Source organism: Euleptes europaea, chromosome 6 (genome assembly GCF_029931775.1).
Source record: "Euleptes europaea isolate rEulEur1 chromosome 6, rEulEur1.hap1, whole genome shotgun sequence".
NCBI classification, from domain to species: domain Eukaryota; kingdom Metazoa; phylum Chordata; class Lepidosauria; order Squamata; family Sphaerodactylidae; genus Euleptes; species Euleptes europaea.
In genome coordinates, this window is record NC_079317.1 from 20,154,184 (window position 1) to 20,166,240 (window position 12,057).

At 45.9% G+C, this 12,057-nt stretch overlaps 1 protein-coding gene across 2 annotated transcripts in view; it reads left to right on the forward strand.

The window, feature by feature from the left end:
• CCDC85C (coiled-coil domain containing 85C) overlaps positions 1-12,057 on the forward strand; it is a 180,192-nt gene that overhangs the window by 126,604 nt on the left and 41,531 nt on the right. Inside the window, exon 3 of one of the 2 annotated variants that reach the window (XM_056851435.1) lies at positions 3,353-3,391. The exons of the other annotated variant lie outside the window; for it this stretch is intronic. Coding sequence (XP_056707413.1) covers positions 3,353-3,391 — 39 coding nt within the window. The remainder of the gene's footprint in view (positions 1-3,352; positions 3,392-12,057) is intronic. 2 annotated transcript variants of the gene reach the window in all.

Sequence of the window (12,057 nt, forward strand, 5' to 3'; positions counted from 1 at the left end):
CGATCTCTGCAAATCTTATTTGTCTACCGATGCAAATCCTGAGATTTCAGTAGGCATTGCTCATGTACTTTCAACGATACCTTTGCTTACACAGGACCAGGAATTTGCCTTTAAAAAGAAAAGAAAGCTGAGATTCTCAGATAGTTTACTTTTTCTCCTGAGGATCTACTGACATCAGCATCAGCCTTTCAAGAATCATGGAAGGTGCGGAGAAAGGGGTTGTGGTCCGTGGGATCCAACCCAATGCTGTTGCCCGTGTGAAGTTCCAGCCTGCTATGGAAGCCTTTATAGCCCTGATTCAAAGATCAGGGTTGCAAATGCTCTGCCTGGTCGGGTGATGTCACTTTGGATCCTAGAAATACTTCACTGTGCTGGAAACACTCCAGACTCCTGGGAGTTCAGAGTATGGAACGGCAGCACCCAGAGATGTAGTTCAAGCAGTGGACTGGATCACAGAATCTTAGAGTACGTGGGGGATCCAGTCTTCCTTCAGGCTATGGAGCCTTCCTCCGACTTAAGTGGCTCTTCTGCTGGAGGAAAAGCCTCTGAAGTTGGAGGAAGGCTTCATAGGCTATAGAGCCAGTGTAGTGTAGTGGTTAAGAGCAGTGGTTTGGAGCGGTGGACTCTGATCTGGAGAACCGGGTTTGATTCCCCGCTCTTCCATGTGAGCGGCAGAATCTAACTGGTGAACCGGGTTGGTTTCCCTACTCCTACACATGAAGCCAGCTGGGTGACCTTGGGCTAGTCACAGCTCTCTCAGTCATACCTACCTCACAGGGTGTCTGTTGCGGAGAGGGGAAGGGAAGGTGATTGTAAGCTGGTTTGATTCTTCCTTAAGTGGTAGAGAAAGTCGGCATATAAAAACCATCCTCCTCCTCCTCCTCCTCCTCCTCCTCCTCCTCTTTCTTCTTCTTCTTCTTCTTCTTCTTCTTCTTCTTCTTCTTCTTCTTCTTCTTCTTCTTCTTCTTCTTCTTCTTCTTCTTTCAGCTTTGCTCAGTGGAGTGATAGGATAGGGGAAGGATTCACCCCAGTATCAACCCAAGAGTTACTGTTAAGCTAAAATGCCACTTGGTTCTCCTTAGAGAAAGAGCAGGAAACAAATGGAATAATCATCCCCGTAAATGCCAGTTCCGTGTGTGACTTTTGAAGAAGAGGAGTTGGTTTTTATACCATGCTTTTCTCTACTGAAAGGAGTCTCAAAGCGGCTTACAATCACCTTTCCTCCCCCCCCCACACACACAACATGCACCTTTGTGAGGTAGGTGGGACTGAGAGAGTTCAGAGAGAACTGTGACTAGCCCAAGATCTCTCAGCAGGCTGCATGTGGAGGAGTGTGGAATTGAACCTGGTTCTCCAGATTAGAGTCTGCCACTCATGTGGAAGAGCGGGGAATCAACCTCAGTTCTCCAGATTAGAGTCATCTGCTCTTAACCACTACACCACGCTGGCTCTTTTGGTCACATAACCTGTTCCTTAACAGGAGTACATACTGGAAGTCCTGTATGAGGAAATGCAGTATAGGTAGGGTTGCCAACCTCCAGGTGGTGGCTGGAGATCTCCCGCTATTACATCTGATCTCCAGGCGCAAAGATCAGTTCGCCTGGAGAAATTGGCCACTTTGGAAGGTGAACTCTATGGCATGATACCCCATTGAAGTCCCTCCCCTCTCCAAACCCCGCCCTCCTCAGGCTGAACCCCCAGAGTTTCCTGCTATTTCCCAACCTGGAGCTGGCAACCCTAGGTATAGGGACCTGGTCTTCCCCAGTGCAGTCCCAAAGACGTCAATGGGAGGCAAAGAGGTCCCTACGAGCCGGGGTTCGCTGCTACATGAGAACTCTGAGGGATCCTGCTAGCAAATAAATAAAACAGCAATTGTCTATGGCTGTTCCATCCTTGCATGTGAGTTCACGGACTAGAAAACCCTGTTTATTGTACCTTGCTGGACACCTATTTCTGTGCACTGCACATTGTATACCATGACAGACCCTTTCCTTTCTCTCTCTCCTACCTTGGAGGCAGAGTTCCACCCCTTCGCCTTTCCTTGGAAGAGAAGAGAAAGCAGCCACTTTGGAATATTAATGGCATTGCCTCAGTTTCTTGGCATCTGCGGAACACAAAACACTCCGTGTCACTCGTCGTGTCCGCTGCTTATGCCCCATGGAGCTGCTGCCGATAAATATTTTTACAACTCTTAGTTTTACCCGCTGAAGTCTTCAAGCAAAAAAGGGCCCTCGTTAGCGATCCCCTGCTGTTCATCAAACTCCCCCCCCCAGCATTATCTCTCCGCTGTCAGTTGTGAGTTCCAGTTTGCACACACACACCCATCATCCAGACATTGTCTGTTGTGCCTCTTCTGATCTGAACTCACAATCTCTTCTCGTCACACAGTTAAAAGCAGGGCTGTTGAGTGCTTCAAATCTATGGGCTCTGATCTATTTTTCATGCCAGTTTTATACTAATTGATGTCTGGGTGAGTCCCTCCTATTTTACTCGTATGAAAAAGGAAGCACCGTTCAGTCGTTTTCCCACTCTTGTTTGCTGAAGTCCTTCCGTAAATAATTTCGTGATCTTCCACCTGTTTTCTTGAGCTGTTTGCTTTCCTGCTATGTATTCCTCCCACAATCACAAATTGTCTTGATAAACAAAAGATGAATCATACGTCATTCTTGCTCCTCCAGAGACGGTTCTCCTGCATGGTGTAGTGGTTAAGAGCGGTGGACTTTAATCTGGAGAACCGGGTTTGATTTCTCCACCCTTACACATTAAGCCAGCTGGGTGACCTTGGGCTAGTCACAGTTCTCTTAGAGCTCTCTCTACGCCTCACTTACCTCACAAGGGGTCTGTGGTAGGGAGGGGAAGGAGATTGTAAGCTGGTTTGATTCTCCTTAAAAGGTAGAGAAAATCGGCACATAAAAACCAACTCTTCTTCCTGTTCTCCACTTTATCTTTTACTTTATATAACTCGATATTTATACCTCACTTTTCTTCCCAGTGGGGGACCCAAAGCCACTTACAGCATTGTTTTTCCCTCCTCCATTTTATCCTCACAACAACAACCCTGTGAGGGAGATTAGGCTGAGAGAGAGTGTGACTGGCCCAAGGTCACCCAGCAAGCTTCCATGGCAGAGTAGAGATTTGAGCTTGGGTCTTCCAGAGACTAGTCTGACACTAACCACTAAACATACTGCTTATCACAATAAAACTGTGTGGTAGGATAGGCCGAGAGACTGTGACTGGCCCAATTCATGGAATGGTCTTCGTAAATTTTAGGATGTAATTTTGAAAAAGAAATGAATATTGTTTTGTTCCTATTAAAATTGGAAATGTATAACATTCTCTTATTCCTTCCTAGCTGGCTGGTCACAACAATGCACCAAGAAAGCTCATTAAGGTAGAGATGTCTTCTGCCACTTCTGCCATTCCGGGTGTGGGGAAGCATTGGCTTGTAATATCGGTGATGGGCCCTTTTGCTGCTTTTACGGGTCTGGCTTGTAGGTTTTTAAAAAATGCATGCTGAATTATTTGACTCCCGTCCCATACTGCAGGTAGCTTTGTCAACAATGAGAGCACACTATTGAAACTTACTTTTCAAAAGCAATCCATTTAAGGCAAACCACTGTGCACGTCTCTGAAAGGAATGGCTCTCCCATTTAATTAACCTTGATGCAAATAAGTGATTGTTGAGTCTCAAAAGCTCAAGCAATTTTGGTTATGAGCAGAACAATTTATGGGTTAAGAAATGGCTGCCAGTGAATGGCAAATTATTCACACCAGTGACAGGCACAGGGCCTCCTCTTTATAAGAGCATCTTAAGTCATTACATATCGTACTGAAATTTAATGGCTTAAAGAAAGTGCAGCTGCTGCTGTCTTTCAGATGTGATCCTTTGCTTGTCCAGGTTTCTTTACAGACAATGGATTGCAGGGTCCTGGAAAGGTGTGTTTTATCTTGTGCTGTATGTGAGTAGACCCCCTTAGGGACAAAATGGTTGGCAATACATGGTATTTTTCCATAGAAAACAGAGAGCTGGAAGGGAACCCAAGGGTCATCTAGTCCAACCCCCTGAACAATGCAGGAAATTCACAGCTACCTACCCCCGACTCCCCCTGTGATCCCTGCTCTATGCCCAGAGCATATGTCTTGACATTTCATAGTGTTTTGAAAATTCAGTGTTTTCTCTCACCGGGATTGGGGGCAGAGGGTGGTGACACGGGAGGGGGTTTCGCTGCAAAACCCCTTGGTGTGTGGGGTCCCCCAGCGAGCGATTCTCTCCCCAACGTTATTTAACATTTATGCGCGCCCCTTGCCCAGCTAATCCAGAGTTTCGGGTTAGGTTGTCCCCAGTTAGCAGATGTCACCCAGCTGTATCTGAGTAACGCCTACTAAAGGTGCCACCCTGCAGATGGGTTTTACTTTAAGCTTTTTAACATAATCTATTATATTATGTACTGTTGTACTATATTTTAAATTGAACATATTGTTGCTCTTATTGATGTGAGATGTCCTGAGCCCGACCCTCGTCGAGAAAGGGTGAGATAAAAGTCTAATAAAATAAAACAAACTTCTCTTTTGGAATGGCTACTTGAGGCTCGCTTGGTGCCCACCTTATTGTTCTTTAGGTGACTGGCCAAAAGGTTTCTTTTTACTCAGTAGAAAAGAGCAAGAATCTAGTAGCACAAAATTTCCCATCGTGATCTTTTTACTCAGGCTTTTAACTGAAGGATTCCATCTTTTATATTGTTTTTGTGGTCTGCTTTAGCTTGAGGACTGTTTTGCAAATATCATTTCAGGCTGCTGGATGTCATTTTCTGGTAGTTTTAGGCCCCTGGTTTTTTTATGGCTTGCTTTATTATTAATAATTCTTATGCTGTTGTTTGTTTGAATTGTTATTTTTTCCCCCTTTGTGAGCTGCCTCTAGCAGGTCTTTGAAGAGGTGGCATATAAATTTTCTAAATAAATGTCTTATCTGTATCATACCTTACATGTCCCATGCCACAGTCTTTAAATAGTCTCTGGGTTTCTTTCCATTTAGTTCTAGCATGTATTAAGAACTTTGTTTTTTTCCTGTAAAGCTCTGTTAAATAGCTGAAAGAATTCAGTATGGTTGTAAATAAAAGCTGGGTGTGTGTGTGTGTGTTATATGTCGCATTTTTAAAATGACTTATTGGATAGTTAAGAGTTGTGGACTGTAATCTGGAGAACTGGGTTGATTCCCCACTCCTCCACATGAAGCCTAATGTGTGATCTTGGGCCAGCCACAATTCTCTCAGAACTCTCTCAGCCCACGTGGAGACAGGCAATGGCAAACCACCTCTGAATGTCCCTTGCCTTGAAACCCCTACAGGGTCGCCATAAGTCAGCTGTGACTTGACGGCACTTTCCACTACACTGGGACTTTCCCCAGTGGCCTTAATGGCCAATCCATCCTTGTCCTGTAGCTTTTCATTTTAGTCCAACACAATTCCCTTTAAAAGAATGTCCTCCTGGACATTTCTGCTTGTCACCTCTTGAAAAATGATAGAAGTGTGGGAGCCTTCCTGACCTCCTCAGACAGGCCATAACACAAGGTAGGAACCACAACCAAGAGTGGATGGGTACAGGCAGCTGTAGGTCTTACCCATCTGCAGGGTGGCACCTATAGTAGGCGTTAGTCAGATGAGCAAAGCCTGCTCTTTGGCCCTTTGCTCTTCTAGTCCAGTATTGCCTACTGACTTACTATGAATCACCAAGACATTTCCCCTGACTCTGCTGAGATCTCATACTTGGGAACACTGGGGATTGAACCTGGGGTTTTCGGCATGCAAAGCACGCTCTCTGTCGCTGATCCCCGACGCCCGAACACAAGCATCGTCTGTTACTGTGTCTGCAGAAGCTCTCTTACCTTGATGGCGTGGGTGTAAAATACAATCTGCTGTCTCTTTTGGTCAGCATCAGTGACTTAAAACCAGACAAAGCACCAGGCTTGGTTTGGCATCTGGAAATTATGACCTACTGGGAAGCCGGCAATCTGTGGCGATGTCTGCAGGCAGCCCCATTCTGCGGCTTGAACGTCTTCCCCGCTGCCTCCTCCCCAACAGACAGATTTGACTGACAGTAACGGAAAACTCCAGACGCACATGTTATCATTAGAGGAAGCTTTCGGACAGCATGGCGCTTGACAAGATTGATGCTCTTTCTGTTTTCCTCGCAAGCCTGGCTAGCAAATGGCAGCTTTGACAGGCCGAAGTGGGGGAGGGTTTTTTGTTTTTTTTAAAGACCTTACCCAGGAGGAAAACAACAAAATCAGAGTGACAAAGCAATCTTGTTGAGAACAGTTGGCCATTGCTTCCCCCCGCCCCCCCAAGCCTTGAATACACTGGTACTTAAGCCCTGAAACAAAGGCCCTGGGCTCCATCATGCCGATCGATCGCCAAGGCAACAAGAGGGTAACATTTTGGGGTGGAAGAATTTTGAGCTGTCAGCTGCGGCCCTACCACGCTGTAACCTTGCTCTTAAATTGCTCTTAAATTGTGGAACTCCCTGCCCCAGGATGTGGGGATGGCTGCCAACTTGGAAGGCTTTAAGAGGGGATTGGACATGTTCGTGGAGGACAGGGCTACCATGGCTACTAGTCAAAATGGATACTTGTCATGATGCACACCTATTCTCTCCAGTATCAGAGGAGCATGCCTATTATATTAGGTGTCATGGAGCAAAGGCAGGATGGTGCTGCTGCAGTGGTCTTGTTTGTGGGCTTCCTAGAGGCACCTGGCTGGCTACTGTGTGAACTGACTGCTGGACTTGATGGGCCTTGGTCTGATCCAGCATGGCCTTTCTTATGTTCTCTTCCCCAGCTTAAGAAAAGTAGTGTTTTCAAATATGGATAAAAGTCCCAGGGACTGAGTTGGTGCTGTGAGTTGGAACCTAAGTCTGTGATATGATTATGATTTTTAGATTTAGGCTGAAGGCGAAGGGAAGATAACAAGGCTGCCTTGAGTATATCCTTCAGACGCGCTGTGTACCTGCAAAACTATCGTCCGTGCCAGCAAACACGAAGCCTTTCAATAACCCCCGTTCCTGCTGGCTGGGTCATTTACTGCTGGCAATGCCGCCTCCACTTCTACCTGGAAAAGCTAATGAAGTGTTCGGCAGCCAAGAGCCTGACCTTTTCTCAGTGGGACTCATAGGAGTCCGTAAAAGGTAGAGGCAGTCCATGGCAGAGCCAGAGCTCGAAGGGCTGCGACCAGCGTTTGATTTGTTGGCACATCCAACTGTTCAGATTTGAAGGGCAGGTTCAGCAAGCGGTGAGCACAGTTGGTGTTCTCTTTTTTTTATCACACATCTTTTATTTTAGCCTTACAGAGCCAGCGTGGTGTAGTGGTTAAGAGCGGTTGGTTTGGAGGGGTGGGCTTTGATCTGGAGAAGCGGGTTTGATTCCCCACTCTTCCACATGAGCTGCGGAGGCTAATCTGGTGAACTGGATTTGTTTCCCCACTGCTCCCCACAAAGCCTGCTGGGTGACCTTGGGCAAGTCACAGCTCTGTTAGAGCTCTCTCAGCCCCACCTACCTAACAGGGTGTCTGTTGTGGGGAGGGGAAGGGAAGGTGATTGTAAGCCGGTTTGAGTCTTCCTTAAGTGGTAGAGAAAGTCAGCATATAAAAAACTAACTGTTCTTATTTTTCTTCTTCTTAAATGGTTGTGAAAGGGACTATATGACTGTGAATGCAGTTTAATTTTCTAGGAGCCACCTTGGACACAGGGAGAAATGGAGACCAGGATCCACCAGAGGACTGGTGTATTCTGGTCTCTTCACTCACTGCTTCGTCTTTTCCTGGCAGTGTTTTATTGAGAATTGCCAGAACTCTTAAGGCTTCGTGCAAAGGTCATGCGGAACCATAGCGTAATTTAACTAACTGTGATTAATATAATTTGAATGTGGGTGACTCTCCTAGATGAACTGAAGCCATGATTGGAAGTTTATTTACATACTAAACTATTTCTGCGCCACCTTTCTTCACCGTGGCAGTTTCCAGAAACAAATATCTAACAGATTACAAGAAGGCCCAGTTAAAATTTTATCCATATAAAATCCCTACCAAACATAAAACACAGCAAATTAAGTCTTTTTAAAAAATGGAACACAAAGCTTGTGGGAAATTGGAAGAGAGTGTGTCGTTAAGACCTCTACCAGGAATCTGTTGAAGGGCTCAGGAGCCACCACCTTGAAGGCCCTGGAATGAGCTACCACTGTTGTCACTGTCCTACAGGAGAGGATGGTTGGTACAATGAATATAGCTTGGAGGTGAGGTCATATAGGGAGAAACTGAGCTTTAGAAATGAGAGTCTCAAGGTGGATAGGGTTTTTGAAGTTAAAACCAGCATTTTAAACTGATCCTGGAAGCAGACAGGCAGCCAGTGTAGCCACTCTAAAAATGGTGTAATGTGTTGTTTAGGATAGCTTGATGTATCTCTGGTATTATCTGCTGAATTACCTTACCCAAGAATGGTAAGTTAGATGCAGGTCTATAACTGTTCGGCCATCCCTGGGCAAAGAGGGCTTCTTCGCCAGTGGTCTAATAACTGCTTCTTTTAATATATTTGGGAACGCACACTCAGTCCCATATTTCTCCTGACTAGTATTTGTAAGCCATGAGAGGCAAGGATCCAACTTGCAGGTTGTGGCTTTCGCAAATCCAAAAGCCCTTCTGTCAACACGCATCAGGAGGACCAGTCCATTACAACCTGAGTAGATGGTGCCACCAATCTCTCTACTGCCTGGTCAACACTTAATCTTGTGTCTGAGTTGGATTGGATTAGAGAGATTTTATCTGTAAAGAATATTACAAGATGTTAAGAGTTTAATACCAAACCCCTATCTATGACCAGCTCCATCTTAGGGGTCATCAAAGTATATGCTATTTTGAAGAATTAAGCTGAATGACATTCAGCAGATTGATAGTTTTAAAAAAACAATTTCTTTCCTGCTGTTAGCTCAGCTTCGCCTGCTTCCAAATGAGCTCTGTGATGTGCTCTGTCTGATTTGGCTTGAATTCCAGCTCCAGCTGTAGATGTTGCCTCAACCACTTTAAATATCTTCGCTTCTTGGTAAACCAGGAAGCAGAGACTGTAGGGGGTGGGGGAGGAGCTGCAGAGTGACTCTATTTATAGCTCTCCCCATTCTCTTGATACCAAGCCTAAGGCTTCTATAGAGTCACTGCCCAGGATCTCAAAAAAAAGAAAAAGAAAAAAAAAAGATCCTAAGAGCATGCTGAAAACAAATTCAATTCATTCATTTCCAGGGACAGACCGTTCTAATGTGGTCTCCGCCGTTGCAGAGTGGAGGGGACATCACCCACCGTACCTTCAGCTGGTTAATGATCTGACCATGGCAATGGCTTAGGGCACTTTCACACATGCTGAATAATGTACTTTCAATCCACTTACAATGCACTTTGCTATGGATTTTACTGTGTGAATCGTTAAAATCCGCTTGACAACGATCGTTAAAGTGGATTGAAAGTGCATTATTCAGCATGTGTGAAAGCACCCCTAATCTCCAGCCCCCAAATCAGATTGCTAGAAATCTGCTTGGTACAAAAGAGAAGTTCCATGTCATTTATGGATGGAAGGTTTTTCCTTGGATTTGCCGTTCTCCAGATGCACATTTTCCCCATCCGAATTCTCAAAACTCTGCATGGGGGCTTATTTTTGAGTTTTGAGCATTTGGATGGGAAAAAGGTGCATCTGGAGAGCGGCAAATCCAAGGCAAAACCTCCCTTGCATAAACGGCCCTTATGTATGACCTCGCTTATGCATGAGACCCATAATAAGCTGAGGCAGTCCCAGAGTTGCCATGGAGGCTGTGAAGGCTTGAACTTGGGCTGACAAGGGCACCTTCGCGTGAATATTGAAATCCCCAAGAACAATCAGCCTGGGGTTGGGGGGAAAGGTTCTCAACACCAGATCGGAGGCCAGTACAGCCATTGTGTCTGCTGGTGAATGAGGTATTTATTTACTTGGTATATAGCCTACCTTTCTCGCTGAGACCCAAGGGGGATTACAAAGTGTAAGAAAATGCCTTTAAATAGTATGAGATCCAAGGAACAATGCAATAGAAGGGGGATCGTAAAAAAATTAGAAACAATGCGAAAAAAAGTATCAGACGTGATAAGTTATAAACAATGCAAAAAATGGAATTACAAAAGTGGAAACCAGTGCAGTAATACATGCAATAAACAGTGGAATAGGCTATAGTTCCAGTTATAAAGCACCCTCCATTCCATTCTACTGCAGTCTTATTCCCTTTATAGAAACACCCTCTTGAACATTTACAATTTGCGGAATGACAGAAGGGCAGGGACCTTCCTGATCTCAGGCAGGTCATTCCACAAAATGGAAGGAACAATAGAGAAAGCATGAGTATGGGCAGTTGTTGATTCTACCCATTTGCAGGGTGGCACCTTCAGAAGGCTATGCTCAGATGAATGAATTTGTCAGCATATCTGGAGATGTGCTCTTGCAGATATGAGGGTCTAAGGCCATGAAGGGCATTGCTGGTGATAACCAGTACTACCTTGACTGAACCTGGTAATTAATATGTGGCCAATGGATTGACTGAGTGGGTGTAATATGCATACTCCACCCAATAGTAACTGAGCTGCGGCATTCTACGCCAGCTGGAGTTCTACAGGTTTGCCTTTGACTTCAAAGGCAAACCTGTAGAATCATAGAGTTGGAAGGGACCACCATGGTCATCTAGTCCAACCCCCTGCACAATGCAGGAAATTCACAACTACCTCCCCTCCACACCCCCAGTGACCCCTACTCCAACGTGAGAGCCAGCATGGTGTAGTGGTTAAGAGTGGTGGTTTGGAGTGATGACTCTTAATCTGGAGAACTGGGTTTGATTCCCCACTCCTACACATGAGCGGCTGACACTAATCTGGTGAACCAGGTTGGTTTCCTCACTCCTACACATGAAGCCAGCTGGGTGACCTTGGGCTAGTCACAGCTCTCTCAGCCCCCAGCTGCCTCACAGGGTGCCTGTTGGGGGGAGGGGGAGGAAAGGTGATTGTAAGACGGTTTGATTCTTTCTTAAGTGGTAGAGAAAGTCAGCATATAAAAACCAACTCTTCTTCTCCACGCCCAGAAGATGGCCAAAAACCCCCCCACCACCCTCCAGTGTATTAAAATACACTACTCTCAAGATCACCCTGGCATGGATCCAAATGGCCGTATTGGCTAAGTAAAGATAGGAAGCCAAGATGGAAGAAAGCTTTTTTTTTTTTTTTTTTGCAGCTGCATTAACTTGGTAAACCAGCAGCATCCCCGACCATGGAACTGGCAGATGATGACTGACTGTGAACCATATCCTGGGTTCACAAACTAACCATTGTTAAAATAGCCCATGGTTTCACATTGTGAGGGTCTCTGTCTTTGTGTCTCTGCTTTCCATCACCTGCGGTATTATCAGTGAACTCGTAAAAGCAGTTCACACCTTCTGGTCTCAGGCGCCAGGCCTGATGGCCCATGTATCTTCCCCCCCGCTGTTTTCCTGCCAGTACTCCCTCAGGCCGGTGCGGCCTTGGAAGTGTGATAGCCGCACCAGACTTCCTGGGATCCGTCTGATGTTTTGTATTATGCCAAGCTTGTAACTTCCCATAACAATAAGTGTGAACCCCAGTGCCCCAGTGCCCTGGAGTCAATATATTCTGTAAACCCGTATAGCCCCTCACTTGCAACTTTCTACCTGTGCCTGTCTCATCTCCTGAAGGCTTCAATAAATCTATTGTTTCTGTATCAACGTCTGAGCAACTGATTTGGAGAAGCAAACTCAGAGAGGGGGATCTCTCACATTAAGTTGCAAGTCCTTGCCTCTCGGACTGCAGCTGTACCGCTTTGGACAGAATGTCAGCCGACGAGGATACCACCCCTATCCCCGATGCCCCCAAGGCTCCGGACGAGCCGGAGAAGCCGGACCCGAAGGAGGAGGGAGCCAAGCCAAAGAAACCGAAGGGTCGCGTCCCCGACCAAGATCGGGACGAACGTCCCCGGGGGCTTACTTATTGGCTGGACTCT